Source organism: Acomys russatus, chromosome 1 (genome assembly GCF_903995435.1).
Source record: "Acomys russatus chromosome 1, mAcoRus1.1, whole genome shotgun sequence".
NCBI lineage: Eukaryota > Metazoa > Chordata > Mammalia > Rodentia > Muridae > Acomys > Acomys russatus.
Window position 1 is genome coordinate 37,651,427 of NC_067137.1, and position 19,300 is coordinate 37,670,726.

The 19,300-nt window shown below is 48.9% G+C and overlaps 1 protein-coding gene across 2 annotated transcripts in view; it reads left to right on the forward strand.

Moving 5' to 3' along the window:
- Asap2 (ArfGAP with SH3 domain, ankyrin repeat and PH domain 2) overlaps positions 1–19,300 on the forward strand; it is a 151,010-nt gene that overhangs the window by 61,554 nt on the left and 70,156 nt on the right. For both annotated transcript variants that reach the window (XM_051143853.1, XM_051143859.1), the window contains exon 3: positions 10,440–10,585. In XM_051143853.1, the coding sequence (XP_050999810.1) occupies positions 10,440–10,585 (146 nt within the window). The remainder of the gene's footprint in view (positions 1–10,439; positions 10,586–19,300) is intronic.

Here is a 19,300-nt window from a genome sequence, read left to right on the forward strand (position 1 = left end):
CTCACATGGATGTCATCCCTAGAGCAACAGTCTGAGTTAGACATTGGCAGGCGGGTACCTGGTGCACAGCCCGGGCTTGGTGAGGGAACGCACTGGAGGAAAGCATCCTGCATGAAGCTGCTTCTGAGCCTGGCAGTCCTGCTGAGCAGTTTGTAGGTGGTTCTGGCTGGTCACCAGTTGAGAATAAGGCAGTACACGCCACTTGTGCTGGAGGTGAGTCTCAGGTGACCTCAGGGAGTGTGAAGGTTGCTGTTATTGATTTATAAGACCCTTGCAGTCTTAGGGCCAGAGGACTCTCATCTGAGAGGAATGCCGAAGTACTTGGGACTTTCTGTGTTAGAGGGGAGAGGACACCTGTGTAGCCCTGGCTGGCCTGGAACTCGCTCTGTAGACCAGGCTGGCTTCAAACGCAGGCATCCACCTACCTTTGCCTCCTGAGTGCTGGCATCAAAGGCACAAGCCCAGCGACTTGGTTTTTCCTGAGAGATGCTTTCAGGAGAGCAGGTTTGACTCAAGCATAATGGAGAAGGTAACTGCGTGAGCTGCTCCTTGGAAGCTTCTAGCAGCAGGTTGGAGGAGAGGTGCTGACAAGGGATTGGAGTCTGAGAGTGTTTCCAGTTCCAGGCTCTGGCTGCTAGCTCATTCTGGTTGTCTGGTGCTTGCGCACGATGACTGGAACACACGCAGGCAGCTTGCAGGGGGAATCCTGTCAGCAGTGATTGGCATGTTAGTCACGGGAGCACCAAGCCTGAAAGCACTGTCCCGAGTCAGACTTGTGGGTATAGTTCTGGCTGGTGGGAAATTTAGGCTCATCTGGGCCCTCGCTTCTTCAGTCCGGGCTTAATGGAAAATGTGCACCCCCAAACTCTGTACATTAAAAGCATCTAAAGCAGTGGTTCTCAACCCGTAGGTTGGGACCCCTTTGGGAGCCGAACAACCCTTTTACAGGGGTTGCCTTAGACCATCAGAAAACAGGATATTTTACATTATGATTCATAACAGTAGCAAAATTACAGTTATGAACAGCAGTGGAAATTTTATGGTTGTGGGGTCCCCACAACACAAGCGTCACCGCGTCAGGAAGGTTGAGAGCCGCTGGTCCAGAGAGACCATTGTGAATTTTGTGGGTGCCTCTGAGAGCCAGAGGTGAGGAACCACTGACTTCACAAACGATTAACTTCCCAGGTGGACGCTGTCCCGGGCACTGCAGACCACCTTGCAGAACCGGAACCTGTTTCTTCAGCTTGTAGATCTGGCAGAGAGAACCAGGCTGCTTACCTGTTTGGTTGGCTCCTCAGCAGCGGCAGCAGCTATTGAGTGACGCTTTGGACTCTGACTTTTGAGCGGCTATGACTTCCTCATCAAACCCCAGGTGTTGTTTTAGCTCCTTGGCACGGGGGCTAGAGGTGGGATGGGAGGATGTCTTAACAAATTGTCCTTGTAAGTAATGGGACTTGTACTCCAAGGTTGATGAAATGAAATCAAAAGGGAAAAGGCTGAAAGCAGCTTGGGTAAAGAACACATGCTGAGCTGTGACTGATCACATCGCTTGGCCAGCAAGGGGGCTTCCTCCCGAAGAGGATGCAGCTGGATGTAAAGTTTGTTCCTAGTCACTTAAAGTTACTTCCCTGCCTGACTTTGGCCACAGGATGCCTGGGAAATACAGGCTGGAGGAGAGCTGTCTGCTCCACCCTTACTTGAGTTCTGAGCAGACTCGGGATGCAGGCAGCTCTATCAAGGAGAGTCCCTGGATGAGCCTGGTGCTCCAAGCCCATCTTCAGTCGCATCCTGTCCTGGCTTCTCAGGAAACCACCAGAAGCCTTTGTGGCCTCTGATGCTGGAGGATTTCCTCTTTTCCTTACTGTGCTGTTTCTGCCTTGTATGTTCACTGTCACTGTGTTTTTTGTTTGTTTGCTTGTTGTTTGGTTTTTGTTTGCTTGTTTTTGGTTTTGTTTGTTTTTGAGGCAGGGTTTCTTGTCTGTGTAGCTCTGACCTGGAACTTACTCTGTAGACTAGGATGGTCTTGAACTCAGAGATCCACATGCCTCTGCCTCCCAAGAGCTGGGATTAAAGGCCTCCGCCACCACTGCCCGGTTACCGGGGAATGTTTTAATACATTTGTATTAGCAGATTCAAGGTTTACTCATTGCTATTTTTTATTTCCCCCCAAGACATTTTTTTTTTTAATCAAAATGTGTGGATCTTATTTCATAGCCCAGGTTTGCTTAGTCTTTACTATGTAGCTCAGGCTGGCCTCCCAGCTTCTGCTTCAGCCTCTCCAGTGCTGGGATTATAGGCATGAGCCACCACATTTAGCTCCCAGTCCACATTGTGTGTGTGTGTGTTTGTGGTGTGTCATCAGTGTGTCTGGAGGTCATCAGGGCATCAGTTGTCTTTCTCTATTGCCTTGAGATAAGCTCTCTTCGTAAACCTGAAGCTTGCCTCTTTTGGCTAGGCTGGCCAGCCAGCGAGCTCCTGGAATATGGGATCCAGCCATCTCTGCCTCCCAGTTGTGGGCCTGCAATGCTTGCATGACCAGACCTGGCTTTCTACACAGGTGCTGGGGATATGGACTTAGGTCCTTGTGCCTGTAGGGTGACCACTCTTATACACTGAGCCATCTCTCTAGACCTCCATCCCCACCCCTCATCCATCTTCTTAATGCAGATTCCATGAGCCTTTAGGTTAACTTCCAGTTCTTTCTATAACCTAGGGGGAACACTTCATTATCCGGTCCCAGGGGCCCTCCATCACCACTGCCTCTCTCTGTCCCTGCTCTGCAAACACCAAGGCCAGGACTTTCTGATGCGCCATTCTGTTTCTAGCCTTTGTGTTTGCGCAGAATGGACTTAGTTGAGCCTTTCTCTGTGATAGAGGCCTGCTCCTTGAGGGCAAAGCCTGTCACAGGAATCTTAATTCATTAGCATCTTAGGCTTCTCACAGGACTGGGGTTTATTCTCTTAGATGATGGGCACTTAGGAAATACAGAATGAAAACACACAGGAACACTAACGTTTTCAGCACTACACGATGAACATGCGGGTCCGCCAGCATTGCTCTGTTCACTTGACTTCCAGTGTGCTGTGGGCAGTAGGAGTTTGGAAGAGGCAACTGGGAGTTATGTTAAACTATGCACATTGCCCCTGAGCTGTCCCTGATAGTATAGGATCTCAGAGGGTACCCAGAGATCACAGGCAGTGGGCAGCCCATGTTTGGCCACTGTGAGAGACCTGTGTTGGCCACAGCCAGGCTCAGTACGGACATACCAGGGTGTCATCTCTTGGGACCAGTATCCTTTGTGGTAGTTTTGAAGTGGAAAGAGCTACAGGCATTTGAGGAAGTGCAGGGTTGGGGAGGGGTGTCTCCTGAAGCGAGTCTTGCCAGAGATGACACGCTACCTCCTTGCTCATGTTGCCGCTTCCAGGGAAAGCTTTGAAAGAGAATAACAGAGTTCTTCTCTGTCTCTCTTTCTTTCTTTTTTGTTTTAGTTTTTTGAGACAGAGTTTCTCTGTATCGCCCTGGCTGTCCTGGACTCAGGATGTAAACCAGGCTGGCCTTGAGCTCACAGAGATCCACCGGCTCTGCCTCCTGAGTGCTAGAATTAAAGATGTATGCTATCAGACCCGGAAAGACTATAGTGATCTTTTTTAAAATGCTTTTACGTTATGAGTGTTTGCCTGTATGTATGTCTGTGCACCATGTATGGGCAATGCCCACTGAAAGCAGAAAAGGGCGACAGATCATCTGGACTGGGCTAACAGACCTTTGTGAGTCTTTGTGTGGGTACTAGGGTATGAACCCAGATCCTTCGGAAGAACAGCCTGTGCTCTTAACCACTGAGCCGTCTCTCCAGCCTTTACTACAGTAGCACAGGCATGGAGGGCTAAAATGACCCAGCCACTACAGCCAAGAATAGTTTCTTTATGTTGCTTTCTTACTATGAGGATGTCTAATTTTGGCTTAGAAAATCCAGTTATGCCTGCAGCCAGCTTTTCTGGTGTACAGAAACAGAGAGGTTTGGTGGGTGCTTGCTCTGAGCCACCCCGACTTAGAAGCCATGCAGCCCTGGGCTGGCGCCGTGGTTGGTTCATTTCCTTACCTATAAGACAGAATAAAGGAAAATTTCAGAAAGTGTGGGTCTGCTGCCTGGTATGTAAAAAGTGTGAGTCTTCTGCCTGGTGTGTAAAGTGTGGGCCTGCCACCTGATGTGTAAAATGTGGTTGTGCTTCCTGGTGTGTAAAGTGTGGGCCTGCCACCTGATGTATAAAGTGTGGTTGTGCTTCCTGGTGTGTAAAGTGTGGGCCTGCCACCTGGTGTGTAAAGTGTGGTTGTGCTTCCTGGTGTGTAAAGTGTGGGCCTGCCACCTGATGTGTAAAGTGTGGTTGTGCTTCCTGGTGTATAAAGTGTGGGCCTGCCACCTGGTGTGTAAAGTGTGGTTGTGCTTCCATTGAGACTGAATGTTTAATTTTATATTCTGCCCTTTTCTGTCCTCCATTCTATGTGATGGTTTAACAAGCTGACCCCAGCGCTGGAGAAATGGCTTCAGTGGTCCCAGGCGGCACACAGAGGAAGGGGAAGCAAGCTATCCAGATGAGACCTGATAGGCTATGGTCATATGGTGGAGGAGGAGGTCCCCTTCTGCAGGAGGTTGAGGGGAGGGGAATAGGGTAAAAGAGGGAGGGAGGGAGGGAGGGAACGGGATACAAGTGAGGGGATAACAGGGATGTAGTCTGAATAAACTTTAATTAAAAAAAAAAAAAGCATATTGTTCTTGCACAGGACTTGAGTTTGGTTTCTAGTACCCTAACTGGGCCAAGCCCAAGAACCTGCTCCAGGGAGCCCAACACCCTCTGCTTGCCTTTGTGTGAACACACACACACACACACACACACACACACACACACACACCTTCTCCAGGGAACCTAACACCCTCTGCTTGCCTTTGTGTGAACACACACACACACACACACACACACACACACACACACACACACACGAACTTTCTCCAGGGAACCTAACACCCTCTGCTTGCCTTTGTGTGAACACACACACACACACACACACACACACACACACACCCCTCTCAAGTGTTGTTTGGTAGGTGTGCTTACCCTCATCCAGCTGAGCCTTGCTGGCTCCGTGTACTTTTCCCATTTTCAGTCTGTAGCTCGTCTTGTGTACGGTGCTCTAGTGACCTCAGCTTTTCCCTTTAGATCAGCCGTTCTCAACCTGTGGGTCTTGACCATCAAAAAACACATCATATTTCCAGTGGCCTTGTGAACCCCCAACCATAAATTTATTTTCATTGCTACTTCATAACTGACTTTACTACTGAGCGGTGTCTCAGTTTCCAAGACCATGGGAGAGGCGTGTTTTCTAATGCTCGAGACTCACAGGTTGAGACCCGCTGCTTAACATAGGTTCCTGGAAGTGGCGCTCTCGAATGGTGCGAGCCCTTCATGACTTCATTACAGATCATCAAGTCATCAGCTGGAAGGTTACTCAGTCCTTCATCTGGGCCTGGTTCTAGAAATGAATTCTAAAACCAGCTCTCTGCCGGGACAGGAAATGACACGTGAGGAAGTGAAGTCATCTCAGAGCTTACCTTACTCCCTTTAGAAGTTGTGTGCTTCAGGTTAGATCTGAAACCAGGTGACATGTAGGATCAAGGCTATGACCTCACCTTTGGAATATCTTTATGTGAGCATGTGGTGCACATTTGAATATTAATCAGACTGTCTGGGGAGTGTCTCACAAAGACACTTCCATGGAGAGTGACTGCCTCCTTGGAAGCTCCCTTTACTAGCTGTCTAAGTGCCTTGAATGTGCTGCCTCAGCGGATGCGCCTCAGCCAGAATGCAGATGGCTGAGGTCTCGTGTGGAGCAGGAGCTTGCAGTGGTCCTGGCGGTGATGCAGAGGTTGGGGCCAGCCTGGAGCATGAACTCCCCACCTTGTTTTCTTCCTCATCTACGGTGGCAGTGGTGCTTTGAGCTATTGGCCTGACTGGAAGGTAGTGGCCTTTGTTTTAGCCTAGGGCCGAAGGGAGGGGTGGGAGCAGAGCAGAGGCGCCAGCAGTTCGTGGAGGAAGAACGCCGGCTGAGAGGCTTTGTAGACTCACTTGCTGTCTCCCCCCCCCCCCGTGCCTTGGCTTGCTCTCTGTCGGTAAAGGGAGGGCTAGGACAGGTCCTCTCTCAGCATCCTTAGAACTGGACAGGGTAGCGGATATGGATGGACAGGAGATGGGTGCTGCGGTTTTGGTTTCAGAGTTGAGAGCTGGATGCAGGCAGGAACTTGGAGAGAGATGTTAACAGCCATCAAATACACAAGACTCTCCTGGGCTCACATAAGAGTCTCCTGAGCCTCACACCTTCCTGTTTCCCCTTGGGAATTCATATCCATCCTTGGATCCTTTATCCAAAGGTCCCTTCTTGGCACCTGGCCTGGAGCAGTGATCAGCTTGTACATTGATGTCTCTAATACCTGCTCCCATGAACATAATTGTCCTTGTATCATTCTAGGGTGCTGCCTTGAGCTGTTGCTGGGCTCAAAGTAATGAACGAAATGTTTGAATTGAAGATGGAGGTAGTTAAAACTGTGTTGGCCTCCGCAGGCAGAGGCAGGTGGATCTTTGTGAGTTCAAGGCCAGGCTGGTCTACAAATTAAGTCCAGGACAGCTGGACTCACAAAGACTACACAAAGAAACCCTGTCTCAAAAAACCAAAACGAGCCCGTGTTGGCAGTTGGAGGTTAACTGGTCCCTTGCTACCATCTTTTGTTGCTCTGTGGTGATGCCTTGTACCCTCAGTGTTTTGTATCACTTTGACTCGCCAGCTCTATGTGCGTGTGTCCCGTTAAGGAGGAGTAAGGAGCTGCAGTTTGCCTGTTAAGAGCCAATAACTTTTTTTTTTTCTGAAATCACGTTCTTGGGGCCTTCTCTTTGATATACATATTTAAAACAACAAAATTTGGCAGGCCAAAAGTCACAAGACAAAGTCTAACCCTCACCTCTAACCTTCACATCTGCTGGTGCTTAAAGGTGTGGCGATACGTTCCTGGGTGACTGTACCATTGTTCATTCATCTCTTAAGTAGTTTGGATTTCATGCCCTTAGGTGTGGGAGACAGGAGCATTATGCCGAGGGCAGTCGTGGGGTCTCATCCCATAGTGGGTCCTACGGCTCAGATTCCTGTCGTGTAGAGTCCCCCAGAGGAGAGAGTCTTGGCTTGGCATCCCACTAACTGGAGCAGAAGAAGTATTTGAAGTAGGGGGAGGTGAGAGAGTGAGCGTCCCGTAACACAGCTTTCAGTTCTGTAAATAAAAGCTGATAGATTCACTTTGGGATCTTTCCAGAAACTTTATTCCCAGGCTATTTATTTTAGGTTCCTATTTTAAGGTTTGTGTTTTTGGCAAAGGACGATAAAGGCATTGGCGTGCTCTCAGTTCTTGGTAGGAAAATTTCCAACATGGATGATCTGGAGCAATCAATTAGCATGCTCACAGGCAAGATGGCGGTTCTCACAGCAGCGCTGCCCTGGCCATCCTAAGAAGACACAGAAAGGCAGAGCATACAGACTGGACTGAGGTGCTTCAACTCATTTGGGCCATGAAGGAAGTGCCCATTACACACACTCACACATAGGCAGACAGGCAGACAGACAGACACATACACACAGAAAGAGACTTTGAAATAGTTTTTTAAAAAACAGTGTGTAGTTTAGAAAGACCTGTTCTTCATAGTTCACCACATGTGTTAGACTTATACATAGAAATAGGGATTACTGATCAGCCCGTGAAATGGAATTTTTAAAAAATCTAAAAATTGAGTACTCTTAGTTTTTTAGTGAGGTAAACTATTTTTGACTTTTAAAATGTTATTTATTATTGTGTGTGAGCACATGCATGCTGCAGCACACATCCAGAGATCAGAGGGCAACTTTGTGGGACCCAATTCTCTCCTTCCACCTTTATGTGGGACCTGGGAATTGGTCCCTGGCTGTCAAAGTGTTCTGCCACCCCCCTCCCCCTTCCCCTCCCCTTCCCCTCCCCCCTGGGGTGTTCCCCCTCCCCCTTCCCCCTGGGCTATCTTGCTGGCCCAAGGTAAGCTATTTTTGGATAGGCTACATCAGTGTGTCAGAGAAGGGAAGAACAGGCTGGGGAATCAGACACATTCAGGGCTGAAGCCCCACTGCACCACCCTGCAGCTTTGTTTCCTGGGACTAACCCGAATCAGATAACCATTTGATCTCTTTGAGTTCCAGTTCCTAGCAGTGTACAGGCAAGGTTGATGTGTAGAAAAACAGAGCAGTTTACACTCCATATGGATGTCTGCTGCCCCGTTACTGCTCTTTGTGGTGTTGGCTGTGTGCGCTGTGTGTCCTTACTCTGTATTGAATCTTTCTGTACTCCAACGCCAGAGGCCAGCAAGCCTCTGTCATTCATGAAGCGGATAGAGTAGGCCGTGTGAGTTGCCCTTACCTGCCAGTCACACAGGTGCCCATAGGCAGCCACAGACCTGGAGCCCAGATCTCCTGAGGCCACTCTTGAGATACTAACATACTTTAGGGTGTGTGTGTGTGTGTGTGTGTGTGTGTGTGTGTATGTGTGTGTGTGTGTGTGTTCGTTCCTGTTTGTTCGTGTTCGTGTTTTTAATCTAGTCTAGAATTTAATTATCTAGAATTCCGGGCCTCTTTCTGGAACCTCCCCACCCCCAGGGCTTTGTACATGCTAAGTAAGCAGGGTTACTGAGTGCCATCCGCAGCCCTGGAATGCTTCTCAAAATAAAAAGAGTGAGGCATCGAAATTTAATTTTCTCCAGTGTTTGCTAGATCCACATTAGCAACAGCCCCACAGGTTGGCAAATGGAGGCCAAGGGCGTGGTGCCTCCCTGGCAGTGGGTGAACAGACCATGCATAGATCTTAGACTTGGCTCAGCGTTTAGGACTGAGCCCCTTTGCTGGCGGCTGTAGAGCAGGCATTGGTTCCACCTTCCTGAGGAAGACGACTGCAGAGGGGCCTTCAGGGTCATTCCTTGGTGACACAGCTGAAGTGTGTGGACCATCTCCAGTGTCAAGGTCTACACAAAGCGTGCTGTGCATTTTGCCTGCCCTGCCTTGCCCGGAAGGTGCTTGAATTTAGTTTCTAATCGAGACAAAAAGCTTAGGAAGCGACCCATGTGAATGATAGTTCTGCTACTGACTGGCTGCTTTCATTGGAAATTGCCTTTCCTGGCAGAGAGGGAGATCGAGTCAACCACATTAGCTTGCTGGAATGACTGTGTTCCTTACCCTCACTTTGAATCAGAGAGCTCTTTTAGTTGGTAGCTACCCGCGTATGACTTTATTTACCTTTTTATTTGTTTGGACATATTCGCGTGTAGTCCAGACTTGCTACATGACCAAGGATGCCCTTGAGCTGATCCTCCTGCCCAAACCTCCCAAGTAATAGGGTTATGGGGCGTGAGCCACAGCACCTGGCTTGTGTCATGCTGGGGACCTGTGGCAGGACTTAGTGCATGCTAGGTGAGTACTCCACCAACTAGGCCACACCTCCAGCCCTTCGGTGCATAATCGTGATGTTCTGGATGGGTGGCGCCACTGAGCTTGGAGGCCCGAAGGTTAAGGCTTCTTACTCTTTAGGGTGCTCTCTTGAGTCTGGTGGTAAACGAATGAGAGACTTTGCTCTTTCTGTTCACCCCATGAGTATGTGGCCTTACATTCATGATGTGGCCGAGTACAGCCTGGCCTCCTCACCTAAGCATGCCCAATGGAAGAGAACAGGCCTACGTGACAGTTTCAGTGTGACGTGTAAGTGGAGGAGAGAGGAGGGGCAACCCAAACACCCAGGTCACACAGGACAGTGTTTAGGGAATAAGTGAATTGAGCGAGTGGGAGCTGGGGAGGGAGGGTCCTGGGCAGAGGAGATCCAGAGCAGAGACACTGAGGACCAAGCTGGCCCCTGTTGTCCAGTCAAGGCTTCAGAGAGCATCGTAGCCCCTGTGCAAGAAGGTGACAGTGGTGTGTATCTTTGGCTGATGTCCTGAACTTTATTGGGCGAGGAGTTGGAGTTTTCTGCTGCATTTCTGAGGGGTGGGGTTGGGGCTGGGGCCCTTTCTTAGATCAGTAGCTAGTGCAATGGTCAGACTGAGGAGGATCCTGGGGAGCCCTGGGGTGATGGGGTGTCTGTGAGAGACTTCTGGTGTGCTGTAGCCTGGGGAGCCTGGTGGGACACTGTCTCTCATGTCACTTGCTGTTTCTTTGGGCACAATGGTTTCATCTTGGGCTAGTAATGGTATTTCTGTGCGTGCAACCTGACTTCTCTTCAGTGTTTGTTCTGAGGACGTTCTCCGTGTTCTGAGGAATGCGTTTGAGCTTATTTTGTGACTGAGCAGGACCCGATTGCTGGGTAGGTCCATTAACAGCCCCTCCGCTTGCTCTTGCAGCACACGTGGAGAATGAGGAACAGTACACCCAGGCTCTGGAGAAGTTCGGTGGCAACTGCGTGTGCAGAGATGACCCAGACTTAGGAAGCGCGTTTCTGAAGTTCTCTGTGTTCACCAAGGAGTTGACGGCACTCTTCAAAAATCTGGTCAGTGCCCATTTTGTGTGCAGTTACGGTGTGTGTATGATTGCCTGCCGTACTCCTGCTGAGAAGACTACCTGACAGCTGGCCAGGATGGCTCATTCTTCAGCTCTCAGGGAACCTAAAATAATTACACATTATATGTATATTCACAGTGGGTAAATTTGGAACAAAGTATATAGTTGTAATTCACCGCCCCGCCCCCACCCCAATATGGCTTAATTTTAACTTGGCATTTTAAACTCTCAGGTGCAGGATGGAATCTTATTTAAGGACCCCCGACTTTAGCTTCTAGTAGTTTTAGAACTGTAGATTAGTGTGTTCTGGGTGATAGCTAGTATTTTTTTTTTTTCTGTTGCTGTGAAGAGGCTCTATGATCAAAGCAACTTATACAAGAAAGAGGTCATTGGGGGCTGGCTTACAGTCTCAGAGGTTAAAGTTCATGACCTTCATGATGGGGAGCGTGACAATAGGCAGGTAGGCATGGTGCTGGGACAATAGTTTAGAGATGCACCACCTGAGGTGGGGGGGGGGTGTTGGTGGGAGAGAGGGGCGGGCGGGGGAGAGCGAGTGCTAGCTAGAGCTACCTGGGAATAATGAGGGCTTTTAAAATCTCAGAGCCCATCCCCAGTGACACACCACCTCCAACAAGGCCACACCCTCTAATCCTTCCCATACGGGTCTTTCAACTGGGACCAAGCACTCAAATATATGAGTCTATGAGGGCTATTCTCATTCAAGCCACCACATGATAGCAGGCATCCAGATTGGTAATATCCAGTGAATATAATTCAGACTTATGAAGCTAGGTAACCTATACTCAAAAGACACATAGAAACCACCATGTATGTTTAAAGACTTTCAGGACTGAAAGAAAAGCTTTGGGAGCTGATAGAAACAGAGTGGATGCCTGTGGCCAGAGCTTGGTAGCATGTGGGTAGATCAGACATTTCTTGCTCTTGGTGGCGCAGTGCTGTGGAACAGGATTCTGAAGAAGCAGGAGAGAGGGCTGTTTGTGATCCTGCCCCGGTGGGTGGCTGTTTCCCCGAGTGTGATGGGCCCTGGAGATCTCCCCAGCATTTCCTTCCTGTTTTTCTCTCCCAGCTTCTTGTAAAGGCCCCAGAAGGCCAGGTCAGGACTTAAGCGCTCTGTGGAGGTCACAGGCAGCAAAGTGTTTTCATTTCTCCTCTCAGCTCATGACAAGTGAAGACACGGCTCATCGTGGAGGCGGCGGCGGTGGCTGGTCTGTGAGGCGCAGGCAGTGGGCAGGAAGCAGGGAATGTAGTCGGAGTTTATGACAGGAAGGGCAGAGAGCAGGCCTGTGGAGATGGTTCCCCTTGCCATCTTCACTTTAAAAATACTTGCTTACAAACAAACAGCTGCCACTGTGCCTAGGTTTGCTTGCTGCTTTGTTTTAACTTGAATGAACTTGAAACCTCTTAGCATTCTGATAAAGTCGGTCATTCTTTGTCCCAAACATGGATAGATTGCATGCTGCTTCTTGGAGCTCACTCCCCCGCTACCCCCTCCCCTCCCCCTGGTGTGGGGGAGGATTGTTGCAGACTTTGGTAGTGGGTGGCTCGAAAAGGACGAAAGGGCCTTCTTACAGAACTTAGGATAAAGCTCTCTAGATGTTGACACTGCGCGGTTCCCTAGGGAAAAGTCACTGTGCTTCTGGAACACTGAGCCCCTCAGTGCTGAGTGGTCAGTCAGCTTCTTAATGTTTCACTTTTGAGTACAAATAAGCATCCTCAAGAATGAGAGAGTAAGCTGGTCGTGGTGGCGCACGCCTGTAATCCCAGCACTCTGGAGGCAGAGGCAGGTGTATCTCTATGAGTTCGAGGCCAGCCTGGTCTACAAAGCGAATCTAGGACAGCCAGGGCTGTTACACAGAGAAACCCCGTCTTGAAAACCAAAACAAAAAAAGAAAAGAGGGCAGCTTGCTGGACTCAGCTGGAGATCTTGGAGGCAGGTGGGGAGGCACTTGCACTCTCTCCCCACATCCCCAGACAACTAGCTTTTGAAACTCACGCATCTCTGACTTCCTCAGCTAGCTTTTATATATAGACTAAAACCAGCTAGAAGCTTTCTCCGTTTTAGTTCATTTAATCCTTATACCAATCCTGTGAGTTGAGTCAGATTCACACCCGCTGTGCATAGATTGGATAATGAAGGTCCGAGATAGTGTACAGAACTAAAATCTCTCTGTGGAGAGCCAGAGGGCGTGGCCACTTTGGAGTGTGTGCTGCTAATAAAGAAAGGCCACCTGCAACATTCCACACCTTAGGGTCTGCAGTTACTCCTGCCAGCAGTTGCACAGCTAGCCCAAACAGCTTCTCTCCCGTCTTTTATTTTCTGTCAAAGCGGAGAGGAGGACAGGGCAGGATCTAGAATGCTGTGTGTGGGACATTGCTCACCATACTGTGGTGTGTACCATTTGTAGTACTTGGGGGGGAAAATTACTGAGTCCAGTTGCTATGAGACTTTGGGCAGAGTGGAAGTCTCGGAGGGTAGGACGTGGTGAACATCCTTGGTGTGGCAAGTGTAGGCATTAAAGATGCTCTTGTTTCCTTTGCTTCTGGTGGCTGCAGTGCCCAAGAGCTTGCTCCCACCCCATGACGTGGGGTGCATAAGCTAAGTGATTTATGGGGCCTTAGCTGGTGAGGGACTGAGTTGAGATTCAAAATGAAGCCTTACAACCCAGACTCATGGGACTTTCCACCGTTGACATCTGACAGTGCTTGCTAGCACTTAGAGGGACAGAATGACAGGACGTGAGAGAAAGCAATGCAGGGTAGAGCGCAGTGGTCAGAGCCCTGCTGCCCAGCACCTGGGCGGTCTTTTGGAGTTGTTATGACCCGGGAACTTAGAGAGAACCTGGCCCTGGCATCTTTGAGGACGTGCACCTTGCTTTAAGTTTAAAGCTTTCACTTCGGAGAATGTCAATTGTTAGTTTTACTTTCCAGCAAAGATAAAGACAGAGAAAAAAACCATCTTCTTTGAGCCTAAATTAGCACTCACTAGGCATGGTGTGGATGCTGTCAACCATAGGAATGCTGAGCTATAGCTCCTGAGCTGACTGTGGGAGAACTCACTTTTTGGAGGGATATATTTTCTTTCTTTCTTTCTTTTTTTTTTTTTTTTCTTTTCATCTGTCTGTCTGTCTATCTTTTCTTTCTTTTGTTCTTTTTTCTATCTATCTATCTATCTATCTATCTATCTATCTATCTATCTATCAATCTATCATCCTGATTGATTGAAGTTCCCCTTCCCTCCTCTTTTCTCACTCCCCCCCCCCCCATCTCCCCTATTCCTTTCTCCTCAGAGAAGTGGAGGTTTTCAGTGACTATCAGCGAGCCTTGGCATATCAAGTTGGGGTAGAACTAGGCACACCTTCTATTGAGGCTAGACAAGGCAGCCCAGTTAGGGGAAAGGGATTCAAAGGCAGGCAACAGAGTTAGAGACAGCCCCTGCTCTAGTTGTTAGGGGACACACATGAGAACCAAGTTACACATCTGTTACATACATGTAGGGGGCCTAAGTCAGTCCAATGCATGCTCTTTGGTTGGTGGTTCAGATTCTGTGAGCCCCTATGGGCCCAGGTTAGTTGACTTCTCAACTGGTCCAGGTGTCCTTGACTTCTCTGGCTCCTTCAATCCTTTCTTCCCCTCTTCCACAGGATTCCCCAAGCTCCATATAATGTTTGCATGTTGGTCTCAGCATCTGCTGTTTCCCCCAGCTGCTGGGTGGAGCCTCTCGGAAGTCAGTTATGCTAGGTTCCTGTCTACAAGTATATCAGAGTATCATTAATAGTGTCAGGGGTTGGCTCTCTCTCTCATAGGATAGATCTCAAGTTGGGCCAGTCATTGGTTGGCCGTTTCCTCAATTTCTGTTCCATCTTTATCCCTGTGCCTCTTATAGACAGGACAAATTTTGCTCAACTATGTTCATAGCAACTTTATTCTTAATAATCAGAAATTGGAAACAACCTAGATGTTCCTTCAACTGAAGAGTGGATAAGAAAATGTGGTGCATTTACACAATGGAATACCACTCAGCTATTAAAAGTGAGGATATCATAAAGTTAGCAAGCAAATGGATGGAACTAGAAAAGAGGTAACCCAGACCCAGAAAGACACACATGGTATATACTTACTTATAAGTGGATATTAGCCATACAGCACAGGATAACCATGCTATAATCCACAGACCCAAAGAAGTGAAGTAACAAGGAGGTCCTAAGGGAGGATGCATATTTTGCGATCAGAAGGGGAACTAAAATAGACACCTGAGGTAGATGGAGGGAGGGAACTGGATGGGGCAGGAGGTGGGGAGGGCAATAGGAGGGATCAAATGTGGGGAGGACTGAGGGAGAGAGAACTGGGAAAGAGAACTGAAATCTCCCCACCAGGGGATGGTGGTGGGGAGCTATGGGGTAGGCCAGAAATCTAGCATGAGGGAAACTCCCAGGAACCTTTGAGGGTGACCCTAAGACTCCTAGCAACAGGGGATATGGGACCTGAAATGGCCTCCCGTAACCAGGCAAGATGTCCAGTGGAGGGGTGGGGACACCACCCCACCCTCAAAACCTTCAGCCCAAAATTTGTCCTGCCTGTTGCGGGGGTTGGGGGGTGGGGGTGGAGGTGTATTTTCAAAGTCTTTTTTTTTTTGGTCACACCTGTTCCATCTCATGTTTTCAGGGTCTTTTCTTTGATCTCCCGAAGACATTTAAAAAGCAGCTCAGAATAGATGAGACTCAGTTCCACCTCTTTCCAGAAAGAGTAATAATTACCACCTGCCTGTGTAAGGCCTGGAAGGATGGATGCTTCTAAAGCCGTGGCAACAGATCCAGGGAAGGCCGACTTAGTATGAAATGAGATTTTCTTCCTAACGGGGGGAGACGTCACCCTTAAAAGGCCCAAGCAGTCGAGCAGAATAAAGGGAGAAACCAGGCAGCTTCAAATCTAACACTGTGACATTAAACAGGTTATAAAGACAGCCTGGGTTCTTAGACTCTTCCCCCCTCTCAGATGCGCATGAGAGTCCTTGAGAGGTTTTTTTTTCTGAGGACTCATTCTGTCAAGAGAAGGGACATTTAAATGACAAGCTTCAAACCAGGACTGACTTCTGCCAGGTCAGCTGTAGATAAATGTTCTCATCTCTGATTGTACAGAATGGGATGTAGACAAGGCCTCCATAGTCACAGAGCCTGCTCAAGTGAAAACCAGAGCCCAGAACAGGAGCGAGGGAGGCGGGGGAGCGGGGTAAGGAGGGGCTGAGGGTGGAATTGTGATGTGAAAGCCACAAGTGTGGGACCCTCATCCCCCTGAGGAATTTCCATTCTGGGAATTCACCAAGCATCTTGTCCCTTCATCATCAGTGCTCTAGGTGGCTGCCTGGAATAGGAGGACACCGCAGCTATGAGTGAAGCAGGCTAATAAGCTGTTTGGATGAGCAGCAGTGAGTAGCTTTAGTATATGACTGCCTGGCAGCCTCTCCTCCCTCTCACCTGGCACAAGGGCATCCCCCTTCACCTACCTTTGCCTCCTGAATGCTGGGATTAAAGGTGTGCACCACTATGGCGGAGTCCGAGAAAGTGGGAAACACTGTTGTGGGAGGGGTAGGCTACCTCGGCTCCCTGGCACAGGGAGAGGAGAGCTGAGAAGAGTCCTAGGAGCAGGCTGGGCACTTGCTATACACAAGCTGGTGCTCTGTGGGCCAGCGAGTTCCATGGTACCCATCTTTTATGAGCACCTACTGTGTGCTTTGCAGGCCACTCGCAGTTCCCAGAGCCCTAGGAGCCTTGCGTACTGTCCCTTTCTTATATTGGTGGGAAAGTCGCCAGTGCATTTTTGGCAGCTAACTTCATTTTGATCTTTTAGTTCGTGTTAAATACTCTGGATCAGTGTGGACTTCCTCTCTCCCTTTTAATTAAATAAATTTATCAACACGCTGCCGCTGCTGAAGAGACAGGATAGCAGGTATCTGCCCGGAGCACCCCCAACTCTATGCGTGCGTGCGTGCATGCATGTGCATGTGTTTTAGATAGACTAAGGCACCAAGCATCCATTGCCCAGGGGATTGTCCTATACCAAGAACAAAAGTGGGCCAGATAGTATTGCTTTGGAAGTTTCCCATACCTGTGCCGGCCACCCATGCATGCCAGGGATCGATCATAAGGAAGCGTGATGGAGATGGCGCCAGGCTGGCTTGTCCCACGTCAGTCAGGTGTGAGTCCTCTTTCTCTGCAAGGCCTAGGGTGCTTTGAACTGTTCTCAGTGTGAAACCATAGCAAAAACTCTGACTTTACAGGTTTCCGCCCAGCCCTACTCATTCCTAGTTGTGTGATTTGGGGGACAAGGTGAATGCTCTAAATCCCTCTTCCCATATCTCTCGGGATAGTTGTGATGGTTAAACGCCCCTGGGCCATTTGGTGGTAGATTCAGCTATTTCTTCTCCAGATTTTTTTTTTTTCCCTTATATGTCCATTCTTTTAGACAAGCATCTTTGGGAAGGAACACAGAGAAGTATGTCCTCATGGAGAACAGAGTCCAGCGGGCGCACTTCTGCCCAGGGCCTTTGTGTCATTAGCCATCCCCTCTGCCAAGAGCGTTCTCCTACCAGACTCTCATGGTTCTCTGCCTTGTGCACTTCCAACTCAGCTTAAATATTATTATCTTCTAAGAAGGGCATCCTGACCACCTTCGAAAGACACCTTGTCCCAGACGTGATCACAGCCATCATCACTTGTGGTATTGGTTGGTAGTCGCGCCTACACTGGAGGCAACTTGAAAGTCTGTCAACAACAGGCTGAGCCAGTTGTGGTGTGTCCGTACACTGGGGTAGACCTTAGCATTAAGGAGGAAGGGACCATGAGTAGATGGTAGATACATCAGCGTGAGTGAATCCCAAGGAAAGGATGCTCAAGGGGGCCAGATGGCAAGGGGTGCAGACTAAAAATTGCTGGGAGATGGAAGCGTTTGTTTGGTGTCAGGACCAGGTGAGAGGAGTTGCCTGGAGACCAGGAGTGAACACAAAGCAGCTTTGGGAGGTGACTGGCATTATAGGTTGGATGTTGGCATGATTTTGTGGGTGTTATAACCTTCATTTCATCCCATAGCACATTTTTAAATGTGTGTGGTTTGTGATATGAGTTACACCTCAGTAGGCCTGCATAGTAAATTTTGCACCATAGTTTGAAAGCATTGGCATTCAGAAAAGCTTCTGCACTGATGGAAATGCCTAGGCTGTGAGCCTCAGGAGGAACTTAACGCCTTACTTGGGGCCCAGTTGTGCAAATGTGGAGAGGCACAGGCAGTTGGCACCCATTCTGTAGGGCAGTACACCATGCCATCTCTTAGCACCACGTTGCACATGCATTCTAGATCTTGGGCCTAGAGATAGGTGGCTGTCTGGGGTGGGGCACGGGCAGGTGAGACACTGCTTTGTGGGCCAAGGTGTGAGGTGGGAAGAGCTACAGTTACGGAGTTTCAAGGTCAAAAAGTAAAACTAGTTAGGATGGGCGTCTTGTAAAGGTGGCGTTGGCAGATGCAGTGCCACACTCTTCCAGTTATTAGTTCTGGTGGTACCATAATGGATGTTCTTGGTCTTTCCTTGCTGCGTGCCTGCCTTGTTGGCCCACCCATTTTATTTGTACTTATGAGATAGATTATATAGGCTTTTGCCTCCAATTGGCTCATCTTGTCCAAATGAACTCAGGAAAGACTGGAAGAGGGGAAGACAAAGGCAGGGGGGCTGTTATTTTAAAAGATTGTCTATGACTAACAATGGTAACAGCCTTGATGAAGTGGTCTTTGTGTTCAAGCAATGCCTTTGCTTCCTGTTTCAAAGGCATTTTACAATACTGGTTTACAGTGCAGAAGAATGTTTTCAGTCAGCGCCCGAGGTTAAGTCAATCCTCGCCTCAGTGTTTGGGCCAAGGTGTTCATCTCTGCCCAGAAAAACTTGGCGGTCGAGTGTTAGATTGAGGAAACAGGCCTCTACAGAAGCAGGTTGTCCTTTAATGAGAATGATAAGGGGGTAGAGCTTGTGTCCCCAAGGGGGTGAAGGTCATGTGCTCAAGCACATGGAGCTCCGGGGGGCGGGGGGGCATTACTGCGTAGAAAAGGGGAATTTTGTGGTGGGAGATTCTACCTGCAGATCTCTTTGCCCTGGCAGTCTCAAAGCTGTCAGTTCCAGAGGAAATTGGTGTGTGGGTCGTATCAGGAGATTCCTGGATCCTAACCCTTCCCCAGCAAAGATGCTATCATGGTGTTAGCGTCCCTCCAGAGCTTCTCCGCTCAGCTGAGGCTTTTGGATTGGTGGCCCCATTTTGAGTCCATGCAGCAACGGCTTTGGACTTGTTGGCTTTCCTGCCAGCACCCATGGAGGCTGAGGCAGAGCACGAGGTTCCCCAGTGAAGCCACTGATGGAGACTCTGTTATTTCTACAGTTCCTTTTTGATTTTTGTTTTTTTAATTTTGTTTATTTTATTCCTATATGCCATGCTCGCTTGTGGGTACCTGAGGAGACTGGGCAGTGGCTTCTCCTGGAGGGAGCTGGAGTCATCTGATGTGGGTGCTGGGCACTGTTGGGTCCTCTGCAAGAACAATATGTGGTGTTCCTAACTATTCCTCTAGCGCAGTTCCTCCTTCCAGCAGGCAACATAAGCATCCTTTTCTATATCATAAGAACTACCTATATAAACAAGTTAGTACTTTC